The 27,689-nt window shown below is 43.9% G+C and overlaps 1 protein-coding gene across 1 annotated transcript; it reads left to right on the top strand.

Annotated features, from left to right (window-relative positions):
* On the top strand, positions 1-27,340 carry LOC121833393. The gene is made up of 3 exons (XM_042286627.1): positions 1-1,341; positions 19,588-19,637; positions 27,079-27,340. Exons 1-3 carry the CDS (start codon positions 575-577, stop codon positions 27,117-27,119), a joined length of 858 nt encoding a protein of 285 aa, XP_042142561.1. The 5' UTR covers positions 1-574; the 3' UTR covers positions 27,120-27,340.
* Positions 27,341-27,689: the final 349 nt, after the last annotated feature.

The following is a 27,689-nucleotide window of genomic DNA, read 5'->3' on the forward strand; positions in this document are numbered from 1 at the left end:
AGTACTTCCGGCCACACTTCCGGCCTTTTGTCGTGTTCTCTTCCGAATGAATGTTTTGATGCGTTGGTGTAATTTCACGCAAACGCCTACAACGATTCAAGAGGCGACCGCTTTCCAGTGCTTTCTTCAGAAACTGGCGGCGACCCGGCCTTGGCCTGAGACGTGACGGGACGTGAGAGATAAATGTTTTTGAACTCGAGAGAGCCATTCGTTTCGCCCGTCGTCCAGAACGATGTCCGATTGGCAACAAAACCATCCATCAATTCAAATTTGTTCCACAGCTCTCTGATGCCGTGACGTTCTGTCACAGCACATCTTCTTCGTGGTCATAGCCGGTCCCGGTCGCCGCTGAGCGCACGACTTGCCGAGCGCTCCCGAACCTCGCGTGAGGTCAACTGCAGCGGTGAGCCCGGGTCCACGCACGACTCCGAAAGATTTGTTTCCTTCCTCTTTCCCGGAGCGGGCGAAGGCGAGAGTCGAGCTCGAGCCTCGTTAAACGTCGAGAGACGTCCTACCGTGGGTGGCAGAGCGGGTTCTCGGCAGAGATCGGACGGCGGAAGCCGTCGACAGCCAAATGCCACGAAGACAAGATCGGTCCCAAAAACAAGGCGGCAAATACGGCGCCGATGGGGACAAGAACACAGCGGCCCTGATCCGTACTGCCAAGAGGCGGCTTATGACTGCTCTTGGCGACGCCGAAAGGCTGGTCGGACGGCCCCGTGTGCGTCCCCCGCCCGTCCGCCGTCGTCGGAGACAACTCCCTGTCCACCGCAGGCTGTCCGGGCCCCGCAAGGTGTCCGCGGCCACCTGGACGGTGCAGGAGAACGGAGAGCCCGTGTCCTTCGTGTCGCATACCCGCTGGCGGGACCAGCCCCGCTGCGTGCGCGGCGCCGCACCGGACACCCTGGACGAGCTGTTCCGAGGGCGCACGCTCCAGGATCGCCACCCGAACGAGCCCAGGGCTGTCTACTCGGAGGCCGAGGTCGGCAGCCTGTGCCCGATCTGCGGCACGCTCGTGTTCCAATGGGAGGCCCACGCGGCGGGCGCGCTGCACCTGGAGAGGGTGGCCGCTCTCTCTGCGAGCTGCCCGGAGCCGACCGAGAGCGACCTGCAGGCGGCGCTTCATGTGCTCCAGGCTGCGCAACCCTGGATGTTGGCGGCCTCCATGGCTGCGATGCAGCGGCGCCCGCCGCCACTGCCCGCCAATGACGACGAGGAGGCACAACAGGAACCCGCGGAGTTCTCGCCACCGTCGTCGCACGGGAGTAGCCCCTACCGGCCCGAGTCGCCAACCAGCGAGCCTCCCTTCAACCCGGAGCTTGACAAAGACCCCCCACGCACGTGAGCAGCTGTTGTTGGCTACCGGCCTACGGGTGGGGAGCGGAGGGCTCTGTAGGCCGTTGCTCGCATGATGAGGCAACATACGATTTGCACGTGACACCGCTTGGACGGCTGTCCACACAGCAGGGATTGATCCTCCTCGTTGCTCACTGTAAGCGAAGCAAAGGTTGTCATTAAGGAGAGAGGCATCTGTACGAGACATCCGTTGAAATGATAATGAATGTTGTGTGCAGGTGTAGCTTCATATGTTTGGGGGGGGCGGAACGACTGAGGCAGAGCTTTGACTCTACATGAGAGCACGACAGCTCTAGTGCCAGAGTCCTACTAGAGTGACATACAGAAACAATAGTGACGGTTATTTCGTGCGCGCCGGGCGGAAGTGAGCGAACGCAAAAGGAAGCGCATTCACGAAGCGTTAGTCTCGGGAGCCGCCACTCGCCGTCCGAAGGTACAGCCAGTCATTTCGGCTGGCGCTTCCGTCCGCTGCAAACTTTTGCTGCCGACTGTATCTTCAATAGGCTTGCAGTCTCTCGACGCTCCTGGTGTTAGCACGAGAGACTGCGAGCCTGCCAAAGAAACTTTAGCGTGCTTTCTGCGCATGCTCGCTGCTCGTTGGTGTTAGTTGTTTTTGCCTGTCACTCCAGTGGGACTCCAACATCAACGAGAACGGCTGACAGTGGTCTCTTCAGTGAGTAGCCAACATCTCGGCCACGCATTTTGCGCTCGTTTTAGGGTGTCTGGCACGCTTCGTTTCACCTCATAATGGACCATGGCAGATGCTACGAGTCGTCCCGGCCGACCCAGTACTGTCGATATACCGCGTGCCCCACACATTGCTGTACCCAGCCTAAAGGTTATATGACACTGGCGCGGCATTCTTCTTATTATTATTATATTGACTCCGATGGTTTCTTGCGCCTGCTGCGTTCTGTTGTGTGGAATCGCATACAGTTGTGTCTCGTTAATGTGAACGCCTCCGTTCCCCCGGAAATCATCCGTGGTGTGACACGTCCATAATAACGAATCGGGCTCAAAACACTCATCAACAAGCGCAGCAACAACCAGAAATACACGGTTTATTAAGCTGCACTCGCATACTGCACAGATGTGGAAGCTGTCTCTCTTTTGAATTTGCAAACTTCTCGTTTCCAGTTGAGTGGAAGGCTATGTTCGTGTGCGTTTCACGCTCAACACAGTCTCTGACCTCTTCCGCTTCTCACCTGACATCGTCTCTGCCTTCCAAATGACTAGAGTAGGGTCTGGCCTTGCCTTTTATGCCAACGACAGGCTTATGACTTAAGGGGGCTTTCGCCGTGAACCACTTCGAGAACGAGAATTCCCTCCCCCGTCGTAGCCTTATCTATACTCCGTTTCACCGCAATTTGGCAAAGAGCGAATGCCACTGCCCCCTCGAGCTTATCGGAGTGATGGAGGCAAAGCATGTGACAGGCAGGGGCTAGACTGTAGGTGGTTTTCGCATAACCCAAGCAGTTGGAGAAGAGGGGAAGGAGGAACTCGGCACCATCTTTTGTGTGTCACAGACGTCCCCCAGAGCCTGTCACTCAAGATTTGTACAAAAGTGTCATTCTCTCTCCTGGCCGTTTCTTCGACAGCACTGTGCACACTAGTGAGACGCGTGTCTTGACGTGCCAATTTGTTCACTTGGACCGTAGCCTTTGCCGTATGCCAACAGCGAAACGGAGTGTACAGTGCAATCCACTTATACTGATAATAAGGAAACCCGAAATTGCAATCGTTATAACCGAATATTGTTGTATCTGGACTAGAAACTGATAATTTCCTGTCTAGAAAATCTAGAAAATGATTGTTATAAGCTGTACATTGTTATATGTGGTATAATTGTAAATGGGTTGCACTGTAGAAAGAATTAGCTTTGTGGGTCCACAGCTTCTCTCTCATTCTTCAAACAATGACGAAGTCTAGAGTGAGGTGACCTAGCTGCTTTAGGGTTTATTCTTTGTTCCCGGTCGTAGGTCTTACACAATCTCAAACAATAGACTGCAAACAATAATGACCCATTTTACGTACAAAAAAGATTATTTCTTGGTGCACAACTTTAGTCGCAAGACCCGCGACATCCGGGTGCACACTGTGACCTCTTGGGTTCACCAATATCCTAGAAAGTTTTTGGATTTTTTTTTTTTAGACCGGGGTAATGGGTATTTGTGACAATGAGACAAAAATGCCCGTATTTGCCCGATCCATCCCCAAACTAGCTGTTTATAGTCCAGACTGCGAATTTCCGTGTTAACAAGGCAAAAAAAAGTACACGGCGAAAGATCGGTCGCCTAAAAGTTCGTCCTTGATATCGTCCCATCTTAAAGGGACACTGACGGGGTATTTACGCTCGCCGAGGTTTTTAGTTGTACCTGACATATGAGGGCCCAAATACCCAGAACACAATTTGTGGCCCGAAATTTGGTTTTTTTCCGCCCGAAAACCAGCAATCAAGAACTGGCCAGTTTGAGTCGCGCTCACTCTTTTCTGTGGTCACAGGCCATTTTCTAAGGTTTAGACACAACCACCGAATTTGATCAAAGTCGTGGGTCGTTGAAGGCACACACTCAGTATTGAAAATAGAGAAAAATTTGAAGCTCATTTTTTGTGGCTTCTAAAAAGCTGCAAATAGGTTGGTTGAAAAAAAAAGGTTGCACAGAGAACCCGAAGCATTCTCTGCATTCGCTGCATAATTCTCAACGTGGCATCGTTTCGCATATTGTGGGACTCGCGGGGACGGCAATGGCAGCGGACAACGGGCGTGGGACTTCAAAACTGTCGTTTTGCAGTACCGGCGAATTCTGTCTACCTTTGAAAGAGAAATTTTGGACCGATCAGAATTGGTATTCATCCCGTACGACACTCCCGACCACCAAGCTGATTTGCACGAAGACGTCGCCAAGCCGTCGCCTTCCTCTCGTGGCTGAAGTCATCGCTCGCGCAAATGTCAAGCACGAAATGCGTACTTCAAGTTGAATATTCATGCACGCGTACGATTCAACATTTATCGAAGCAACACTTGTTTTTAATTTTTGTCGTGGGACAGATTAGTATCACTACTTGCATGAGAGGCCGGGCCCAGTTCAAGTGGAGAAATATTATTTGATGCAAGTACATTTTTTTGTGTCTGGCATGTTTACACAAGGATATTATATATTTTTATTCTTGAAAAATAGAAAACACTGCAAAATGAAACGCTAAATTTCAGGGAATCAGGAATCTAACAAAAATAAACTTAGATAAGCTCAGAATGTTTGGCTAAAAATAAGCTTCGAGAAATACCCTTCGAATTTAACGAAAACAGGAAAATCGTAGTTATAAAGCAGAAAGTAAAAACTAAATGCAGACAGATTGCTTCACTACAAGAAAACAAACAAAAACTTCGGGTACACAGGGGGGTTATTCATACTTAAACTTGCTTCAAACTAGATTCTTTGGTCTTATAAACACAAGCTATCTTTTTCACAAAACAAGGGTTATTTAGCTATGTTTAGGGTGGCAATTATCATGATGAAGAATTTAATGACCCCTCTGCCTTAGCATTTGTTCTACCCTCCAATGACAAGATTCCCTAAGATTTAGGGCTGCATCCCTAGTGTTCCTTGGTGCGAAGTAGTGTAAGATGAAGCAATCTTTCTACGCCTGACACGAGTTATGTTAACATGGATGAGACACTATCTAATTCTCCAGATATAAACGTACAGAATCTGTTTCTTCAATGAGACAAGAGGTGCAGCTTGACTCGCTGGCAAAGCGAAGGAAAATATCAAGGTTAAAAGAACTCTTTTCCATAACGACTGGAATGACATAGCTAGATCCGCAGCTTTACTTGCGGCCTTCAACGTCTCGTTCCCAAAGGACTGGCAACATCAGTATTCTTTCTTTTGTGGGACAATAGTAAAGTGGAACGCTGTGCCAAATGAAGTCGTCAGCTACTGTAATCTCAAGTCATATCATTGCGCGAATTTTTAACTGAATAATGTATGTGTGCGGAATACATCTTCAGATGTGCAGGGTGTGACCGCACCTCTGCATGTGCCTAAGTACTCACTTGAGTGTGACTGCATTTTGCTTGGCTTGTTCAACTTATTTTTCTCTCCTTTGTTGACTGTAAGGTTCACAGTATTGTAAATAAATAAATAAATCTAGTTAGCATATTAAATTGGCCTATGTAAATGCCTTCATTTGCAAGCCAAGTGTGTTAAACCTCACCCAATGCTGTCCACTAAAAGTTTGGTGACTTGCGATTTTCAAACCAGATGAAGGTCTCCATGTAAATGCAAGTAACTCAATTTGAGTGTTCGCGCTAGGAATGACAGAAATGTTGCATTAAGTCAAGAGGGGATACTAAACAATCAACAGGCCGGCAACCAAGGCAGCAGCTGGCCACATTGTTTTCAGCTTCAAGTAAAGTTAAGCGCCGTTCACACTCTTGCGACCGAGTAAGACTGAGAGAGACCAGACCAGTTTTTAAGCCTTTTGCGACTTCTTAGGACCGGACGTGATGCAGCGGAGCTGGTCCTAAAAGATTGCAAGAGGCTTAAAAACCGGTCTGGTCTTTCTCAATCTTACTCGGTCGCAAGAGTGTGAACGGGCCTTTACCGGAAAGTTAAACAGAGAGCAAGCGCAGCAGCATTGATTGCCATTTTCGCTGCTTTAAATAGATTCAGAGTTAGAAAGCTTGTCACTTCCGTCATGCTGAGCAAACCAGAAACGATCGACGGGTCACGGAGGTTGCGTTGGGATTGTTCGACGTCATATGGGTTGATGCGAATACATCTAAGCACTGTGGTTAGAGTAGACTCAATGGGTCAACTTTATTTGTCGAGCTAAGGTGTCATTCATGTAAGCATAGCCATGGTCTCCTTGTGGTGTTCATGAGGGTGATCTCTGAAGCAGCCTCCCTTTTTACCTATGTGCATTATGCCAGACATGGAACAAAGCATCACTTGTAACCATAATCTTCTTCACTAACACCGCCTCCATGGCTTACGAATGAAGGGTAAGGGAAAGGACAGAAAAACGGTAATTTTCAGTAGGTACTCCCAAAGTTACTCTAACCATTTAAGTCATGAACAGGTCCTCACCTGGACTGCACTGATTTGAGAAATAGTCTACTGGCATATTAAAGAAAACTATTCGCCCCGGTTGCTGTGCTCACATGCTGTGTTGACCTGCCTTGTGTACATCTTGTCCCATCAGAGTATGTAATATGGAGCCTTTTCAAAAGTCCATCAAGCAACATTGACAGTCGCCATTACTTGGATTTGAGGATTACCATTTTTTTGTCTGATACCCCCAAGGGGGTCATCCTGGTGATATCCCACACTGCCTGGTGATAGGGGGAGAAAATTGGCCTTAGAGGGATACTAAACCGAAATTTCGACCTCGCTAAACGAGGCCGGGCGGGTAGGCGGAAAGCTGCAAAACCAAAAAATATCACTCATACGGCGATATATCTAACGGATCACCATATTTTTTAGAAAAGAAGTGCGTGATTGAACCTGGCCGACGAGGCCGACGTGGCAGAGCACGTCACGATTCCTATTCTCTCTCCTTCTCACTACGTCCCGTCAAGCTGGTGAACCGAAGCGAGGAGGAGAGAAGCGAGGCAACTTCTCCTCATTCTCAAATTCTCCCGGAGGACAGTTACGTCAAAGAACTCGCTTGATCGCGCCCTTCTTTTCCAAAAGTACGGCCATCCGTTTGAGATATCGATGTACAAGTGCTGTTTTGGAGTTCGTAGCGTCCCGTTCAACACTTCTGCAGCTTTACTTTGCGAAATCCGAATTTTGGTTCAGTATCCCTTTAGAAGGGCAGGAGGCATATGTTTTGTCATTTTAGACTTGGGCTAGGTGGTGCAAGCTACTGCACGTTACAAAGGGTATAGCCATTAACATCCGTCCGTCCATCCATCCATCCATGGACACGAAGTGCATGATTCTGAGTCCACGCCGATGCAGCGCTCGTTTTCGATATGAGCTAAGCGGAGCTCACGCCGAACGCTGACACAGCCCTCATGTCCAAAACATTTTCAGAGTTTGTGATCAAGCAATGGCGGAAATGTGTTGGCACGGACTTTTGAAAAGGGTCTATTGCAAGCCTTTTGGGGTGCACAATACCTTGTACAATAGATTATCTGAAAGAGGGGATGGAATTTTACAAAAAGCTCTAGGATAAACTCGAGTCGTTGACCAATGTTTGTAAAAGTAACTTCATTGCTGGCAAACTTAACAGCAAATTGTTGTATTTGTGAAGTCTTGAAAAAAATGGTGTAGAGGTTGGATGTCACTTTCTGTGAAACTCTTTGTAAAAAAGGAAAAGCCATGAAATGGTTACTTCTTAAAGAAATATTGAGGGAAAAGTTGTTGATGAACTTTCTCGCGATAAAATGGAAGTCTCCAAAACTGAATTTGGTGTTTTTTGTTATAATGTCTTGGCTCAGTCTTTTGGTCCAAAGGCTAACTATATCACAAATTATCTTTGCTCTTGAGAGCAACCTCAGTTTCCTTTATTGTTCACTACTTTTATTTTTATAAATTTTACATTTTCTCGTAGAAGGATCGGTCGTTTCATGTATTTAAAGGTATTTAGGGTAGGTAATGGGCACTTAAGTTTTGAGACCTATGAACTAAATGCCGGGCACATGTGATATTCACTTTGTGGAATGATGCACCATTGGCAGAAAAATCATCAGTAGTTTTTAAGATGGGGGAGTGTGGCTAGTGCAACCAGTATTTTTCTACTTCGTTCCTGGAGTGCTCTTGGAAAGCAAAAAAATATGCCCAATGGCAGCAGTCATTAGGGGTCCAACCGAGTTCCACTTTGTGCCTTTTCAGAACAAACAGCATTCGGGGTTCTTTCATTTCACAAATACTACACCCATGCATGGCATCGCCTTGTATGCTACTCTGACAGGGCAGCAGCAGTCTCTTGGATCCAAGAAGCTTTTTTGGTAGCTTGTGATGCAAGGGGCAAACCAAATGACTGTTGCAGACTGCTTGGACAGGAAGAGGTCACTAGACGTATGTCTAGGACTTTGCTTTGATCTTTCATAACAGCTGACACCAAATTCAAAGATTTCTGTTGCTTGTCCAGGAAAGATTAACAAGTGAATGGTTGCAACAAAACTGCTAATGAAGAAGGTCCCTTCACTTCAATGATTGCCATCTGGGGTGCATTTCCTGTCCTTTTGGTCCAAAAACCTGCGAGAAGGCGTCGTACAAGCATTCATCTGGGAAGCACCTTCATGGAGCTGCACTGTCAGGCGAATTGGCAAGAATGCCGGTTGTTACCCTTGCTGTATTAGCCCCACTTTACCTCAGGCCAAGCAGACCGTAGGCCTCACCCCCGATACAGCCTCTGACGACCATCCTTCAGCGCCTCTCGCCACCCTGCATCACGTGCTGTGGGAGTGCTCAGCAAGACGACAGGAGAGGGAGGCTGCATTAGCCAAGCCCAGCCCAGCGAGTCAACCCAAGACGCTCGAGGCTTGGACGGCACCAACAGGTCCCAATGAAGCAAGGAAGCTTGTCTTCGACTTGCTGTTGGCTTACATCAGAACAATTGATGTAGCCGGCCTTATATAATCCTTCATCCTCCCCCCCCCCCCCAATATCCCTCTCTCCTTCCCCTTCGTGGCAAGGCATACAGCCGGCCGCGTCGTACCCTCCTATACCTAAATAAAACATTTTCAACAACAGCAAACTCAAGTTTGCCACCACAAGCATCAGATGACTCTGTTCTTGCATCCACTACTTCGAGACACTTACTGCCGGCTAGGTTCTGCACAACGGCGTAACAAGCAGTGTCTGAAGTGTCCAGAATTTGGTTGTTTCCATCCTTCCAAGAACTGTCGCCACTCTGAAACAATGCATTGCAGGCGGCCCCCGCTGGAATGGCAGGCCCAAGACGACGTTTCCTGCGTGATTCCTGCTTTGACCATTCCTCAAGGAAAGATGAACTCCCGCTGCCACAGACTGGCATGGACTGAAACGCCTGTTTTGATTGACAATAGGGCAGTGTCTTATACACTGTCTGTTGCTGAAGTTACACCTCAACAACCACCACTTCCCGGGAAGCTTATGAAAACCCCCGTGTGTGTTGCCTCCACCGGTACAAGATTCATACATTGAATGGAGTGTCTACAGATGACATAGCCTGTTTCATGCATAATTCTGTCTCTCGATGTGCTCGACATCCACACAGGGAGGAAGTGTGCTGGTACCCGAGGCTATCCATGGAGCGAGGAATGCATTGCAAGCAAGCATGGTCATGATTGGAGTTCACCAAGTGAGCAACATACTGCAGGCAAGCATAGCCATGTTTGGAAAGTGCCGGCAGCCACACGAATCACTGCGATGGATCACATCCCATGGGTCAAGCAGGTTTAACTCTCATACTACATGCCATACAAACTATAGTTCTGTAAAGCGCTATATTGAAATTTTAGATAGATGCTAGGGGCAGTCTTGGGTAAGTTACTTTTAAAAAATAATTGGTTACAGTTACGGAAAGTATGCAAAAATGTATTTAAGTTACAGTTACATTTACTCAAAAATAAAAGTAATGTGTCACAATTACAGTTACTTTGTCATGGTAACTTAGTTACTTTCAAGATCCTTTTTTTTTTTTAAATATAACTATAGAGACATTGATGACAACATACGACTATGATTTATACGTATCACCCTTCCCCTTCCTCAAGAGCTCTATTATTCCCCTTTCTGAGCTGACAGGAGAGAGATAGTGGTAAACAGATGGGTCCATTACAATATTAGGGTGGGAAGCAGAATGCTAAACCATTTGGAACTAAATAAAGTGCAAAATACCGTTAGTATCAAACGGGATAAAGAGGGGAGGGAACAAAGACAACACAAGGTTTCTTCGCAAGGTGTTCCGCTTTTGTTTTTCATTTCTTCTATATATATATATGCAACGCAGTACAAAAGATTCAACTGTGGATCACGGGCTCGCTGCCCTTCAGAAAGGGCAAGTCGACCAGTAGAAATGTTGTCGACAGAGGCTGTCATTTGGAGCATAACAGAGCCTTTAGGTGTCTATGCGCCGTGTGTTTCCACAAGGTGGCTCTGTCACTTGGCTGAAGAGGCGGGGGTGTTCGATGAAGGCCAGAAAGGGTGAAGACGGGGCGAGAGAGCCATGCACATAAAGGATGAAATAAAGCTAATGCTAAATGCACTTTTCCGATCATGAAAAGCTAAAAAAAAAAAAGAAGTAGAAAGACGTCTACCCTCGTCGCGGCACTTTGGTCGGACAAAACAAGTTTTGAGTTCTTGTTTTATTTTGTTGCGTATAATGTGGGACTCAATCTCTGCACATGATCGAACCTGCTGTAGTGTTCACAAAAGAGGGTAATTTTTTTGCGAAAAGTATCTATTTTCGCAGATACTTTTTAGTTACTTATTCAAAAATGATTTAAGTTATTGTTACAGTTACTTAGAAATAATGTATAGAGTTACAGCTAAAATTTACAAAAAATTGTAATGAGTTACGGTATCACGATACTACCTAAGACTGGCAGGGGATAGTTGTTTTATGGTAGCATATCAAAGGGACACCTGAATCAGTAGTTCCAAATGAAACTGCCCTAAAATACCAGATAAGTGCCCACTTAAAGGGGTGCTAGAGAGGATTCTGCGATCATCTGTTCTTGGTCATTACTGATTCTATAAGCCCTTATCATACTAAAAATTAAAAAAATTACAATCGCACGACGCTACTTGCTTTAATGAAAGCGTGTTGAAAGGTCGGGACGCACCCCTTTCTGAGATGATGATGGGTGCTTGTCAGCCAATAACAAGCCGCCTCTATAGGCAGCTTGCGATTGGCCGACGAGCGCCCATCGCAAGGGCACTTTTTTGGCCACTTTTTAGGCCCTAGAAGTATAGTAGAGGTACATGGTACGGTAGCTTTGATCCCACAACGCTGTAGGGGACCAGTGCAGGGGTCTGGTGGAGCACCGAATTCTTAAAGCAGCCATGCCAATCTTGTCAAGCCTGCTTTGCACCGTCGCTCTTGTGTCAAGCTTTATTGCCTTACTCCAGTTATCACACAAAGCCTTACCGCTTTGCATCGACTTCTTAGAGAAGCAGCAGACGTGAAGTAGCCCCCTGGTTAGCTTGATGGGCTCTAAGATTTGCCAGGATGGGTAGGTGATATGTGCCTTTCTTTGTGGCGTAGCCAGAAAATAGTTTCGGGGGGTGTTTCAAGGTGCTGGCGCAACCACGCAGACGATAAAGAAAATGTTTAAATATATTCATATAGAATAAAGTAAAATTTCGGAGGGTGTTTTTGACATTCAAACACCCCCCTGGCTACGTGCCAGGCCTTGATTATATATTATATTTGAAATGTTTCAATAGTAGAAAGGGGGCACTTAATGCGACATGGGTGCATGGCCGGTATTTTACAGTGAGATTTTTATTGAATATCAATTCTATCACTAATTTTATATAATTTGGTGGTCTGCAAGAGCTCTTTGTAGAGTGCATTAAAAAAGAAAAGATAAGCAAAAACAATACAGTGTAATGATAGCAACAACAAAACTAAAGTATGGCAGTCTGGCATTAGTACTCCTAATTAATGTGGAGAGAAACCAACTATTGGCAGAATACAAAAGAATATAATTTTTAGGACCTCTGGGGTGGTGGATTAGTCTGCATTTTGATTTATTTAATGATTTGAGCAAGTTGCATTGGGAAACATTAACTTTGTGGTCTCGAAGAGATGTTTAGTCATTAAGGTAGGTTATTTTATGTTACAGTTTGTAGCAGTCTACAAACAATATGTTTAAAGAAAATCGAGTTGGGAAGCTTACTAGAAGCTTACTACAGTAAAACCGTTAATTCAGATCTCATGGGACTGGCAAAAATGTCCGAACTATCCGAAAGTCGAAATATCGAAAGGACAAAGAAAGCTGCGCAAAAACATTTCTCTGTGACATACCTTTATTTTGAGAAGAAATCTGTTATTACCGCCTGCTTTCTGGACGATGCTTGGGCGGAGATGGCAACTTTCCTTAGCGCGGTCGAGTGCTCCACCGCACTCGCATTGTCGGAGCTACGCATCCCGTGCGCGGACAATATAGCACAGCAAGGCCTCTTCTAATTTCGGGTGCACCACCTTCCAAGGCCGCTTTCTTTTTGCGTTGAACTTCTTGCTTTCGATATCGGCCTCAATTTTCACGTACGTGGCCAAACTGCTTCTCTTGACGTCGTAACTTTCCGTCGCTTATCGTTTGTTTCGGCACGACTTCGTGAGGAGCAAAAGCTAAGGCTCAGATGAGCCGATCGGAGGAAAAAGGCAAAACTTGTGACCTTCTCGCAGTAGGTGGCAAGGTCATGGACTTGGTCTTTTGTCGGGCCTATTGCTTTCATTTCCTATTGATTTGTGCTGAAACATAGTATAGTGGCACTTGCTGCTGTCTTGTGAGTGATTAATTCAGTCATTCCAACTTTTTCACCTGGTACTTATGGTGGTTTGGATACAGTTGAGATGTGCGAATAATACATTTTCCTGCGAGTTGAATACGAATATTAAAGTTTGAGTGCGTGCGTCGAATTCGCATTGTCGAGTACAAACATTTTACATTTCGTTTGAATGAAGCATAGATGCTTTAAAAGATCATAGACAGAAATCTTCTGTAGGAAGCACACCTATGAAAAGGAATAGATAGTTATGGAAGAGACATTTCTGTACTTGTAATTAAGAAAGAGAGGCCTTGATAAGACGTGCTGGAGAATTCATAATTGGGGATCCATGTTTCGAGGGTGTATTTTTCTGTTGTGTTGTGCGAATATTCAAATATTCAAATAGTAGATTCGAATAATGTGCTATTCAATATTCGCTTCAAGATGAGCTGCGATATTTATACTTTTTGAAGTGTTGATTGCGGGAAGTTAGCCCCGTTGAGCATGCTTCTCACCGAGGATCTGTGCAGTGCTCGGAAGCAACATCCGCGGAGCTTCAAGGCTCCGCAGGTATTACTTTTCCGCAGTGCACAGGTGCTCAGTGAGAAGTGCACTCAATGGGGTTAACCCACCACGATTATGCCAGAGTGTGCGTTATACTCCGTTCCACCTTACGTCCAAGCGCAATGGATGTTACGAGCCTCCGAAGCCAATCCAAGGCCGTGCGAGTGTCGCGTGACCTTGCAGAAGGAGCACAGTGACGCGCGGAAAGCGTATCACGGGCTACGTCCACAGAACGGGATTGGCTAGGATAGCTTGTAGCGTCCACTGCGTTTAAACGTAAGGTCAAACGGAGAATAGGCAGCGATGTTTTGACAGCTTGTGGTCATCATGCTTTTTTTTTGTGACAAATTTGAAATTGAAGATAGAGTATCTGCATGTAGCAAGCAGACTTATAAATTCCCTCAATTAGAATAGCTGCAGCAATCTTGTCATTTCTAACCGTGGACAAGTGGAGGGTTGGGAATAGGCTTCACGAGTTCAGCTGAATTTTTGTTTAAGCATGGTGCACAGTAGTGAAAGGTCTGAAGAAACTATTTGATACTCAATTCGAAAATATTCGGCTAAAACCATTATTGACTACGAATTTGCTTCAAACTCAAAATCCACTATTTGCACATGGCTATTTTTCTGCAAATTTGTGGGTGTGCCAGCATCACACATGTGTGGAACGCTTTGTGAGATTGGTCTATTGAAGTGCTCCGACTTGTCGGCCGTTTCTTCCTGAACGCTGGTGCAAAGCAGTGAAGCCTGACACCGTTGCAGAGTAGTGAAGCTTCGCTGATCTGCACTGCTGCGGAGCAATGAAGCTTAATGCAAGAAGATGGGGAATTCTGTAGAGTTTATTTGCAATTTTCGAATATTCAAAGTGTAGAGTATTCGCACACCCCTAGAATACAGGCATGGATTATTGAACCTAGGTGGAGATGTTCAATGACTAAGTCCATGGCAAACTCTTTGCATTGGAGGCAGGAGGGGCCGACGGCGTCCGAATCCCACATGAGCATGCCGGTCGCTTGTCATGAAAATTGCTTCAGCTCAAACTGTCTCTATGGTGATTATTTTGGACTAATTGTGACACAGAAAACCGTGGCATTAATTTGGCAGTTTTAGCCACACAGTTGCCCTAACTGGAGTCATCACTTGTACCTTTTGCCTAGCTATGCTGAAAATGAGCTTACTGTAATATACCGCGGATGCACCCATTTCGTTCAAGCGGCCACTATTAGCGATTCTCAAACTTGGAAATTTTGCAAATTATATGTTAAGCGTCCGGTTCGACCGGGCAAACGCCTGTATCTAGGTTAACCCAGTTTTCACTGAGCGGGGTTTGATCTTCGTTCCTCTGCGTGGCAGTTGCATGTGTTGCCAACTCTGCCATGCACATGGCAATATGAAAACATTCTTACACCTGAATGGCTTGGATTTATTTTATGCAATAAGTGCTAGCACTATTGGTATACAGTAGTAGCAAGTAGCCGAAAGACTTCACTTGAATTTTTATAACTGCAAGCAAGGCCAACCTACAGCTACCATTGTGTCGTTCGTCGAGGTAAAAGCAGCTCAGTTAACCTTTAAATGCAGAAGCGAAGTAGCTATGGTATATAATGGCATGTGCACCAGAAATAAGCATCCTTTTGACACTGGAAGAGGATTTTGAAAAGTATATTGGGCATTGATTAAAAAACCAGTGCCAATTATGGAAAGGATGGTGCAACAAATATTATTCTTGACTCAACTTTGACGTGTCGGAGATCAGGGAGAGCGTCCAAGATTCAGTAAAGTAAGAAGTCTAACGGGCACTGAAGACACCACAGATGTCCATAGAGCAGTGGTTCTCAACCATCAATGTTTTGCGGACCCCTTGTGGATCGGCGGAAATGATGGAGGACCCCGTTCGGGGTGAGGGGAGGGGGAAGGAATAGGTTAAATATAATAATAATTGAATCAATGGACTTTAAAAGGGATACTGAATCGAAACTTAAAATACACAGGAAACACCTAGAGATAAGTCATATGGAATCAGATTAACCTGTAATTGATAATCGCATAGTCATATTTCAAGCGGATGGCTGTATTTTTCGTTCGAAATGCCTGGATTTCGGCGAGCGCTTCAAAATCAGCTGTCGAAGAGCACGATGCATCTCGGGAGATCCGGCGCGGTCTAGACGTCATCATGCCTCGGAGGGCCAAGCGTACTGTAGTTACGAGTCTTGCCACTTGGTGGCGTCAGCGTGTTACAATCTCGCACAGTCGAAGTACCCGAGGGCTGTAGTAGCATATTGCGGAGCTGGCGGAGCGGCTTCGAGTGAAATGGTCGCCGACCAACGCGACAAGAGTGGTGGGTAGATGACATTAATAAGGACGAAGATGCCGCCACGCCGCTACATCACCAGGCCATGATGGCCGAGTCGTATTTGTACGACACGTCTGTCTTGTCTTAGTCGTCCGCAACAGGTAGCAGAGCTTATTCACAAAACAATCTTGCAGCAAAACCTAAGAAAAGTGCCGTATTCACGAAGCGAAATTATCGCAAGTTTTTCGCACGATGAGATCCTACGACCACGCCTACGACAGCTACATAGCTTTACGCACTTTTTATGATCAAATTTACATCGCCGGCTACATCGCTCGCTTACGTCGTCGCGACGACCAACGTGTATTTCTATGTGCTCTCTGTGCACGTTCCAGCGAAAGAAAAGAAGAAAAAAAAAAGTAATTGAAACTGAACGCCGCGGCGGAGACAAACACTAGAACCACGGATACCTGAAAAAGCTGCAACAACAAGGACCCACCGACCAAGCGACCACCACAGACGCTAGGCTTAGCAAAACACTTTGACGATCCGGGGCAGGACCATCTGCACACGATCGGCTGGCTTGATGAATGGAATACGCCCACGCGACCTCTGCGGACCCTCCTCGAATGAATAGTTTGAACCTTTAATTTGGGGTAAGAAGGCCAGTTTTTCCCCTCATCGTACCTAGCTTGTTTTCAGATGCAGCGGTGACGAACGATCTCGTCGAGGAGGGACACTCTCCTCGATTCAATCTCCTTTTTTTTTGTGTGTGTTATAGAGCTCAAATAAATGCCGTATGAATTGCCTTCGCACCTTGGATACATACACTTTTTTTAGATGTCCATTTCATTTCGACATGATACGTTAGAGGAGTTTTTGGGAGCGACTCAATGCCGGTCCAGTTTTTCTCTGCCGAGCGTCTCGTCAGCATCGAGTTGCGATTGTCTAGAGGCCCAGCGGTTCATAAAATCGGTTGTAAAAGACCGTTCCCGAAGCGGTTACCAAGAATGCAATGCCAGTGCGGTTCTGCTCCCAGTGCGAACAGGTATTTACGTGGATCTTGCTGACACTCTTTTACTTCAAACGTATCTTCCTGGACGTTGGCTCCCCCTCCCGCATCCCCAAAAAGCGCCGCAGGGATTTGTTTACATGCGCGCTGCTTTGCAGAGCCGTACGGGCCGCTTTCTTGGCAACGGTGGTAGTTGTGTATACTTCTTAGCGATCGAGTTCGTTATCAGTTGCGGTCAACGACGGCGGCTATCTCGTAATCAGGAAAGTTGGGCATGCGGGCCCGTTTAAACAGACATTTTGTAGCGTGAATATTGCATCGCACGAACACAATCTCCAAACCACCCCAAAGAAGCGTTGCCGGAAAGACCACCCAGTACTAAAACGAACGGTGGCCAACTCTGCTGTTGCTTTCTTCACCAAAGCGCCTCGGTACTACGTTCAGGCCTCAGAAATGCCTATGAGTGTCCGTACTTCCCGTTGTGGCGCTGCTCTTACGGGCATGTTGTCGTCACGACATTCCATCAAAGCTTCACAGACATCCACGAGGTGGTTTTTGGTTATCGATTTATTCAGTTTAAAATTCGTTTTCTCGCGTTATCCTACGGAATATTGGTATTGGTGAAGTCCTATTTTAACCCTCTTTATGTTCAAGCAAAGAGATGGGCTCTAAAATTTGGTTTCCGTACCCCTTTAAGTAAGGGCTAGTGTAAAGTAGACCTTTCTTATTGACATGCACACGAGGAAGCTCACCCAAAAACTGAAACATTTCTTCTCGACCTGGAAAAGAAACTTTTATTGCCGGGCTTGACTAATGAACGCAAACCCCTAGAATGCCCTCGCGAACCCTGAAGGGTCCGCAGACCCCCATTTGAGAACCACTGGCATAGATCATTGACGCGTGGACAGAGGATCAAAGGGAAATTCTCAAAGTATTTCATATGGATAAGAATTGGCTCATCTAGAGCAAGGTTCTATTCACCACTGATTTTTTTATTAAAAGGAAAAAAGTGGAAGGAATTTTAACAAAGTCGCCTTGATGAGCATCCTTCAAGAAACTTTCATGACGAATTGAGGTACCAACCATGTCAACGATATAGGGATATTCACAATACTCAGTTGTGCTGCCCATCTGTTTCAAAACAGATTGTCTTCACTCATTTGGGTTGGGGTCCATGGAAAATAAGGTGCCAAACCTGAAAGAAACAATTGTACCTTACGACTCTTTTGTGGCAAGCAGGCCTGCCACGTTCTCTGGGCAAGACCTTCAACAAAGACTACGAGAGAAGGTGAAAGTCAAAATTCGCAACCATGTATTAATTTTGTGGTTGGCACAAAGGCATCTTAGCAATATTCAATCAAAGGAGCAAAACATCTGGAAGCCATACTCAAGAATTATGGATTGCACATTATTTTAATATTCTTTTACCACAGTCTCATCAATGTCACATGCTTTCTAAGGCAGACTGACATGAACTCCTTCAGAAGTCTGAAGATGAGCTACAATTGGATGTGGGTTTGGCCAGCCAAGGTTCAGGATTTCCTGGATGAAGGAAGTGATGCAACCAAGGATGATGACGGATGATGTACCACAGCGGTCTGATGTCTGCCAAAGGATCTGACAAGCTTCATCTATATTTCAAATGTCTGAAAGTGAAATCCTCTGAAAGAGCCGTCGGTAAGCTCCGAGGCTTTTCACGACTCCTAAAGCGCATTCCTGGTGTGCTTGCCACCAGCACTTTCACTGGGCTTATGCAAAGAGATATTATTTTTGCCCTCTTCTACCACAGTCCCATGGAGGACGGGTGTTTTGACATAAATAAATAAATAAATTAGTTTCTCAGGTACCTGTCACTCAGGAAGGAAGAACCTGTGATCAGCCATGACCTGGGATGGTAGTCTCTTGTATAAAGATATCTGCAGTTTCAGACTGGTGTGTTTAAATATGAATGTTTGTCAAGTGATGATAATGTTATTTATCTGACTTGCATGGGGCTTGCTTATTTTTCTGACTCAGTCTCGAGGGGCCAATACGTCCTGAGTCATAATATTGGGACTGTTTTTTTATGGGTGTTTTATTGTTTAATATTGCTTCTCACATTTGTAAAAAGCAAAAAAGCCCTTTTAATATTGTTTCTCAACGACTTTAGCGAATGTATTCAATGTGTATACGGTTTACATGCTTTCTGCGAGAACTTGTGATTCACTCTTATATGAGGTTCTTTTCAAAATCCTTAGCTGTAATGTTTTATCTCGAGCAAAAACCAGGTGATTCTTCAATTGACGCTAAAACTAATTGAGTGCATGCTTTTTTTTCCCGCTTATTTGGTTGCGTATTTCGCCTATATGTAACTTCAAACATAAAATGAGTGTAATTGTGTTTGCATTTCTGCAATTAACAATTGTAGCAGTGGCAAGCAAGTCTGCCATAACCAAACCTTGGGATGTAGTTTTGTAACCTAGATATGACCAGGCCGGACAGGGAAGAAATCTGTCTGGTGGTATGGGCTACTAGGGATAGGAGTTGCTTGTTTCCAAGTTGCCCATGAGATGGTATTGGTATGATTAGTAACACATGCCTCATTGGTGACGGCCCATTGCCCACCTTATCTTGCTGAGCTTGTTCCGCGCAACACCGACACCTGCGCATTTCAAGCTAGCACCCTGAAGCTACTGTGAAAAACCCGCACGAGTGTGCTGATTTTGCTGAAGAAGGCTGGATCCAGTTGGGGCTGATCTAATAACACTAAGCTCTTGCAGGTTGCAAAATACCGACAGAAACGACAACGGCGACTCTACCGGGAGCGGCACCACCTTTGGTGTCGATAGAAGTTCTCTCAGGTCGTCGATATTCCCAGAGATAGTCAAATGCTAGGGGAATTATGGCAGAGTTGGCAAGGCTGGTTTTCTCAAGCAGTGCTCTCTTTGCAGGGATTCAAATGCTGCGGAGGAAGGCAAGTCCCACGACGACTACATCAGAGGTGAAGTGCATAATTCTTTTCCTTTTCCCATTCAAGCCAGTTCAGAGGCCAGAAGGGTATAGTGGAATGCGTGTACCACAGCCATTGTATAAGCTACTCTCTGAGCATTGGCTCTTCATTCTTAAGTGGTCTCGTAAAAGCCACTACAGTGGAATTTTGTTAATTTGAACCTAAGGGGACCCAAAACTTTGTTTGAATAATGCAAAGTGTGAATTATCGGGGTTTCTTTCCTAGAAACATGGGCTGACCTGCAAGTTAGTTTGAATTATCTGCGAGTTTGAATTAACGAAATTCCACTGTACCATATCTGGGTACTTGGTGCAGAGTGGGTGCAGTTAGCAAATATTATGATTTGAAAATGTGACTAGGAGCTTTCGATACAATGTCGGAAAGCTCGGACGATATTGTTCCACTCTGTCACTGTCTGTTATGACATTTCTTGAGGATGGAAACGTGCTTCCCACAATTAAGATAAAGCTTCAGATAGCCTTCGACCATGATCAAGACGGCTGAAGTGTTGTTACGTTGAAGTGCAGCTTACTTGGTTGCTCCAGTGCATATGTTCAGCATAAGCACAGACTACCGTATTTATTCGAATATAAGGCGGTCACGATTATAAGGCGAGGGGGCAGTTGAAGGACCCAAGAAAAAAAATCGTCCTATTGCTGTACTGAGCTTCGAATATAAGGCGGGGTATGACTTTGAGACTAAGGGTTTTGGAAAAAACCTCGCCTTATATTCAAATAAATACGGTAAGTTTTTGCCGTTGCAATAAATGGGAGTATCCGGTCTCGCCTGGACTGACCTGTGCCAGAGTTCATACTTTGCGCTTGACCAGTACTCTGAACTTAGTGGGCAAACATTAAGATGGACTTAATAATAATAATAATGGTACCTTCAGCAAAAACAATGTTGAAAAAGTGACATGGGAAAAAAAGCTGTAAAAACAGCTTGACGAGCCACTTAAACCAACAGTCGCGATGCAGGCAGCAAAGAAATTATACAAAAATAAAACATGACATGTGTACTACATGTTTGAGAAACTTGACAAAAACTAACTAATGCTATACAAGATAAGTAGCATATTGATGCAATTTACACAATAGTGAAAACATGCACAGAAAGTTAGAGCATCACTGAAATAAATGCAGAAGAAAACATTGATTCAAGAGATTTTAGAGCTTATTGTGGACAATTTGGCTCGAAATAAACATTTGAAATAAACATTTCCCGTAAGACGCCCACTAATATATAGCTAAGCTCAATTCCTTGCCTAGTAAGCTGGTTAAGGGTAGTCGGCAAAGTATATTTTAAACTTTGGTGGCTGTAGTTTGTTCTAAAAAAGGGTACTTCCCAAGGTTCTTTAATTCGTGTTGGGTATCTATGAATTTTATCTGTTAGCTTCGCTAAGTTTTCAAGGTGATATTGGGATAAATTTGTTTCTATTTTATACCTTGCACATAAACCATATTTATATAAATCTAAAATTTTCATCGCACCAATTTTACTAAAAAGATCGTCAGTTGGATGTTCTAGTGGCACATTAGAGATACTTCTTAATATCTTCTTTTGTAACATAAAGATTTTTTGGAGGTTGGTATAGGTAGTAGTGCCCCATATGAGTTGACCATAATTTAAATGTGAAAAAAATAATGAATTATATAATATTAACTTTGTTCTGAGTGGTAGAATGTGTTTATGACGATATAGCATACCGACAATGCTAGCTAATTTTGATATGATATGATTAATATGATCGTCCCATGACAAGTTTTCTTGAAAAATAACGCCCAAAGTTTTAAACGTGGGAACAATTTCTATTTGAGAATTTATAAAAATATTCTTGGTAATATTAATAGTATGTTTATTCTTAGGTTGGAATATAACTGCATTTGGGTCTTAACTGCGTTTATTTTAATGCAGTATGTCTCCTCCATCTATTAAGATTTTCTAGCGCTTAGTTCGCATTATCAATAAGCTTCGACGACGTGTCATCACCATCAAACAATAAGCTCGCATCCTCTGCATAAATAAAAAATTGAGTTGAGTGATTAATATTTACAATATCATTTATATATACATTAAATAAGAAATGCTTCCATGGGGAACCCAGGGAAGCATTCTCATCAATCGGTTCTATTTCAGATGAGTGGCCGTTTATATGAACATACTGTCTGCGGGAAGATAAATATGAACATAGAAGTTTTGATACATGACCATGAAATCCATAAGAAGTAGCAAATTATGATCTAGATCAGGGGTGGCCAGGCTGGCCAGTCCTAAGAGCCGCACGCAAAACCACAAAATTTCCAAGAGCCGCGGGGGGAGGGGGGGGGGGGTGCAAACTTTTGTTTAGATTTGAGAGCAATGCATGAAACTCGGATTACTTTCAATCTATTCGAGTCAAAAGCAGTCCAACTGTACGTAAGGCACAAGACTACCAAACCACAACCTGTGTTTTGATTTAAAACGCGCTTCGTTTTTCTGTTTGGAGAAGCGCTCGTGTGAGCGGAAGGTAGGCGGCGCAGTGTGTGTGTGGGGAGGGGGGGAGGAGGGAGGGGAGGGAGCCACGAGCCGCACTTTAACACGCGAAGAGCCGCATGCGGCTCGCAAGGCGCAGCTTGGCCACCCCTGATCTAGATAGTCAAACGCTTTAGTAAAGTCTACAAATAAGCCGAGAGTGAGTTTCCTTTTTTCAAAATTTCTAAGTATATGTTCTTTTTTGCACAAGGAGAGCCAGTTTTGTGGATCAATGTTTTCGAATACCAAACTGCGACAGGCTAATTAAGTCATGATTATCAGCAAATGTTGTCATTCGAAGTAGTATAACTTTTTCTAAACCCTTAGAGCAAACAGAGAGAATTGAAACAGGTCGATAATTGCCCAGTTTGTTTTTATTTCCTTTTTTTATATAAAACGGTTACCTTCGCTAGTTGCATTTGACGAGGAAATACACCGTTTATGAAACAGAGATTGAATATGAAGAGAAATAAGATCAATTACATATTTAGCTGGTTTGATCTGCGATCCGTCGGAGTCGCAACTTTTGCTATTTTTTAGTACATTAAAGACAGATATTACCTCTGAAGCCGTAACAGGCATAAGAAACATGGATTGATTATTTCGAGCATTGTTATGTTCACAAACATCTGACTCAGGATGCTCTTTAACTAGACTTGCATAATAGTCATTAAACACATTTAAAAATGCTTGTCCTGACAGCTCTTGACCATTGTGGTTGATCTTTAAAACTTGTTTCGTGGCGCATGAACGACCCAAAACAGAGTCGTTTTTTCCACACAACGTCGACTCTGTTGCTACGCAAAAGAAAAAAAGTCACAAAAATAATTTTCATAGCATTTTGGAGTTCTTTGTTCAATTGGTTTCAATAACATTTAAATACTGTTAGTTGTTCAAATGATTTTGTTTTTACAAACTTTTGATATAACCCATTTTAGTATGAATTTTTGTGAGCAATTGTTTTGTAATCCGTGGTTTACGACTTTTTCTATGTGTGTTTCATTTTTTATACGGTAAGCAGCTTTCATATATATTTTTTTTTAATTTGTTCAAGAACAAATCATATCCTTTATCTGCGTTCATTTCATGAAGGACATTGTCCCCATCCAGACAAGATAGTTTTGGTCTGAATTCATTCATGTTGTCAGGCGTTATATTCTGAAACTCTATAACTAACTGATCATTATATTTTATGTTTATAGTTTGCTTTTTCTTTATACACAAAAATATACCCAATTGATAGCTTATATTATCTATCACTACGCCAGATTTGATATATGATGTATCGTAGCTTGTAATAAATAAATCCAATAAATCGACGATTCCGTTGTAATTCTTGTAGCAGTATTTATCATATTTTCACATTTGTTCAATCTAATTAATGCATCAAATTGTAATTTACATGTCGCATCAAGTAGCATATTAACATTAAAATTGCCTCCCAAGATTACGTTGTATTTATTTTCATTCGCAAACTCGAGAAAAGACTCGAAGTAAGCAAAAAAGGAAGAGAAGTTCCCACTTGGCGGGCGATAACAGTCAGCTATAACGCTCTTTCCTATCAGTAAAGACAGCATCCCGTAGTCTTTGTGAACGCAGCATCTCACAGGAAATGTCAGCCTTTACTATTAGGGCAACGCTTTTGCCACGACATTCTGTGCGGTTTAAAAAGTAACTTGTACATTGGTAAGTTTAAAACGCTAGTATTATCCATAAACCACGTCTCTGAAAGTATAATTATATCAGACGAAAATTCGGACTGATAAAAAAATAATTCAAGCTCGTCTGTTTTATTTTGCGCTGATTGAGCGTTCATATGAAAGCATTTAAGAGAATCGATATACCCGTTTCCTAAATAAGATTTCACATTCGAAGGAAGAAAATAATCACGACATAAAGTTCTGTTTTTTGAATAAACTATCCGTGCCATCCATTTAAAAAGGCCTTGAAGCTTCAAGGAAAAATGCAAACTTCATGGGAAAGACCCAATTGGTTTTATTGCGGCATAATGTGGAAAACAGGCATTGGAGAAGTTGGATGTATTTTTCCTTGAAATTTTTAATGCAGTGTTAGACTAGCAATGCATTCTGCTCATCCAGAGCTTTGCCCAGGTGCTATCTATCTGAATGACAGGATGCCATTTGACTGTCACTCCATATACCTGATATGACACTGACATGATGTCACTTGACTGGCATGCCATACCCCAGTGGCTCTCAAATGGGGTCGACGGATCCTTTGGGGTCCCTGAAGGCTTTTTGGGGTCCCCTAAGCCCTTGACCATGTCAAGCGGAGCAAAAAAAACTTTTTTTATTGATGCTGGTTGTACCACAAAACCAAATAGACTAAACCAGTAGTGATGAGTGGGGGGGTTGATTATTTTTCTTTTCGGAGCTTCAAAGTTGGTTTGCGTAAATTTAGTTTCCTTAATTTACTCCTTTGTCATGGTAATCGTTCAATCCCCCCTTGCCCCCTCTTCTCCACCAAAGTGGATGGGGTTTCCCATCACTTCTTTGGCTCCTGAAGGGGTCCCTGAAACTTCAGTAGTTCAGAACCACTGTCATACACCATACCATGAAATACACCAGGGGTTGGCAACCCATTGTTTGTTTGTTTTATGTTTATTTCTTGATGCCCATCAACAGCAACATGTCTTCTTAGTGGTGCATTGCAATGCAGACGAAAAAAGAAACATGCACACACATCAAATGCCGTAACGTTATACACAAAAAATACCAAATTAAAAAAAAAAAAAAAAAGATGAATTGTTGCAAACTGGAGGTGTGGGGGGCCGGCTGGAAAACTATGCTGAAGGGGTATCGGCCAATAGAAATGAAAGGTAAAGAAACTGCCACAAGCTCAAAGTGATGCACAGATGTTTTGGGGATTTAGGCACATGTGGGATTGCTCAAACTGCCTCTATAAGATTTTTGATGTTCAATATAGTATCCAAGATATTAACATTCAAATCAAAGCACCGAACAGAGTCGTAAAACTTTTTGGCGGTGCTCATCCCTCATTTGCAAATGGACGTTAGATTTTACAGTCTTCATTTTCGAAAAGTATGTTCACAGTTATACCATAGCCTCCTCTATACTGACGAAGCCAGGCAGATTGCCACGAGACGTGGCCGCCGAAAGTGGAAAGGTAGAGCGGCAGACAACGGATCAGAGGAGAGTCATGTAACGGACTGCGGCGAGAAGCCGAAACACGCTTCTCCCGAGTAACAGAATGTCCACTCATGCCCCTCGCGTTCCTTGCACTACTGCTTCTTTTCTCATCATGTTTGAAAGTCATGTTTCGGGTCCTCGACACTGCAAACGCTGTGCACTGAATAGCAGGTTTCCCGACAAATGCTCTCTGCTACCAGATTTTTGCACTCCAAATCTGCGACCGGGCACTCTATGGCTCCGTCGTCTAACTGCTAGGCTTTGTGAGTGTAGAGGAGGATATCGTTATACATACTATAACGATCACTGCAATTAAGGCTGCTGCAAGCTTTCCTAGATTTGAAAACTTTGATTCAGGGGAACGAGCATAAAACTTGATGAGGTTGTTTGGTGTGAATGCATAGTTGAACTTATTGTGTGCATGGTGATCAGCTGATCAGCAAACTGTCCGGTGAATCTCTAGAACTTGAGAACTTGACCGAGGTTGGCCTTAAATAGATTAATGAAAATGTGGACGTCGATCAAGTATTTCTGGAAATCAGCAAACAATTGACTTCCAACTCCCTGGCCAGATCATGTAATGTCTTGCGAAACTTTCTTTGTGGAAAAATGAGATCATATTTCCAACCGAAATTTTTCAAATTCAAAATATTTCTTGTTTGTAGAATTTTGGGAACAGCTCGAGCTTCAGCTCAAAAACATTTACATCAGAAAGCGTCCCTGCCATGAGTTTCCCTTCGCTTTGTAATGTAACATTCAGGTCATTAGGTGTCAAAATGTCCCTGTAATTCTAAGTCACGTGCCTATTCAGAGTAAAGGAGATCCTGCATATTCCACAAATAAAAAATTGCTATCTCTTCAAGGAGCTAAGAAAAAAGACAACGGATCTTGCATTCCTTATCCATCAAACCTCTGTGGAGTGCTGGTCTTCCCCATGCGAAGCTTCCATGCACAATAAAAATTGTTTAACTTAACAATGTGATTCCAAATAGAATTCATACTAGATATGATGACTTTAATTATTCATACCCAATTCATCATATTGATATGCAACAATTGCTGATAGATAATATGAATAGGAAACTATAACTCCCAGGTGTGCCATTTCAGAGTTTACATGAAGGTTCGAAAACACTGCGCTTGGTTAGGAAGTGACGTAAAAGACAAAATTACATGCTGTAACAAATTTAATGATCAGCTTACCAACTTTTCGGGGCTAGTTTGTTTTCTTGTGTGTGAGCGACTGTGATATATTTTCATTGGTGAGCTCTAATTAAAGACTTGCCTGCTAATTAAAGGCTAGCTAGGGACTGAACTGGTCCTGAAACGTTTTCTCATTAGAGGTTGTAATGTTAGTCTTTTGCAATTTCTGAGTTAATAGTACAGCTGATTGCACCAGGTTTGCAGCCAACCATGGTATTTAATATGCTGTTAGTATTGTTGGGGGGATGGGTGGGGGAGTCTTCTCTGGTGACGTGCAGGGTGCCGCATAATATTGCCTGGCAGACTAGGTCTGGCCTGTGGGCTGGCAGTTGCCAAGCTCTGTCGGATACCATCAGATGTTCCACTTCCATATGCCTGATGATATGTGTGTGTAAGTGGGATACACTCAAACCACATTCACATGGGAAGGAATCAAAAAGATCTCAAAGTGTCGGGGTTCTTGCCTAAGCCATCTTCTGTGCTGGTGCCTTTCCCTAACCAGGCAGCGAGCTGCCTAGTGTTTACTTTCATTCCGATTTCAATTGCAGATGCACCCCCCCACACCTGGAGGAGCAGCAGGTGGCAGTAGCTCCTCTGTACGTTGATTCTTTCCATTTCATGCTAACGATACTCTTCAGCTAGGTACAGCTGCAAGGCCATTTGTTGTGGTGGAAAGACAACCGTGTTGGTGCCTCAGGCAGAGCTGTGTGTTCCCCTCAAGCGGCACGAACTTGAACAAGAAAAGTGACGTGTGCAAGTATTCCGGTTTCAGAATATCAGGTTCAAATACATATTTTCCCATTTACTTGACTAGTGTTCTTTATTTGCTCAACCTTGCCACTCCCATTGCAATGTCACGGTAAAAGTAAATCCTTGTTAATAGCTTTTTTTTTTGTCCATGTCAAAGGGGCTTTGTAATTATATTTATGCATCAACCTTTTTTGCGGTTTCCACGTCTTTTGGGGTTTAGGCAATCCCAGCGGGCACGGAGGGAGCAACTTAAAGGGATACTTCAACGAAATTTGAAATATTCCCGTCGTATTCAAAAATAGGTTGAATATGATCCATATTATCCGTAAATGACAATCGCACGTTTGTATTTTGAGCCTGGTGGCTGTATTTTTCGTTATAAACGGCCCACTTTGGCAAGCGCTCGGAG

This window comes from Ixodes scapularis, unplaced genomic scaffold, assembly GCF_016920785.2.
Source record: "Ixodes scapularis isolate PalLabHiFi unplaced genomic scaffold, ASM1692078v2 PGA_scaffold8__174_contigs__length_109621045, whole genome shotgun sequence".
In the NCBI taxonomy this organism is placed as follows: Eukaryota; Metazoa; Arthropoda; class Arachnida; order Ixodida; family Ixodidae; genus Ixodes; species Ixodes scapularis.

Bases quoted from the DNA above. Each gene is read 5' to 3' on its own strand.
- LOC121833393 (XM_042286627.1), top strand. From the start codon at position 575: ATGCCACGAAGACAAGATCGGTCCCAAAAACAAGGCGGCAAATACGGC. The intron at 1,342-19,587 runs GTGAGCAGCTGT...CTCTCTTTGCAG, and splicing joins GACAAAGACCCCCCACGCAC to GGATTCAAATGCTGCGGAGG. The intron at 19,638-27,078 runs GTGAAGTGCATA...TTTCAATTGCAG, and splicing joins CCACGACGACTACATCAGAG to ATGCACCCCCCCACACCTGG.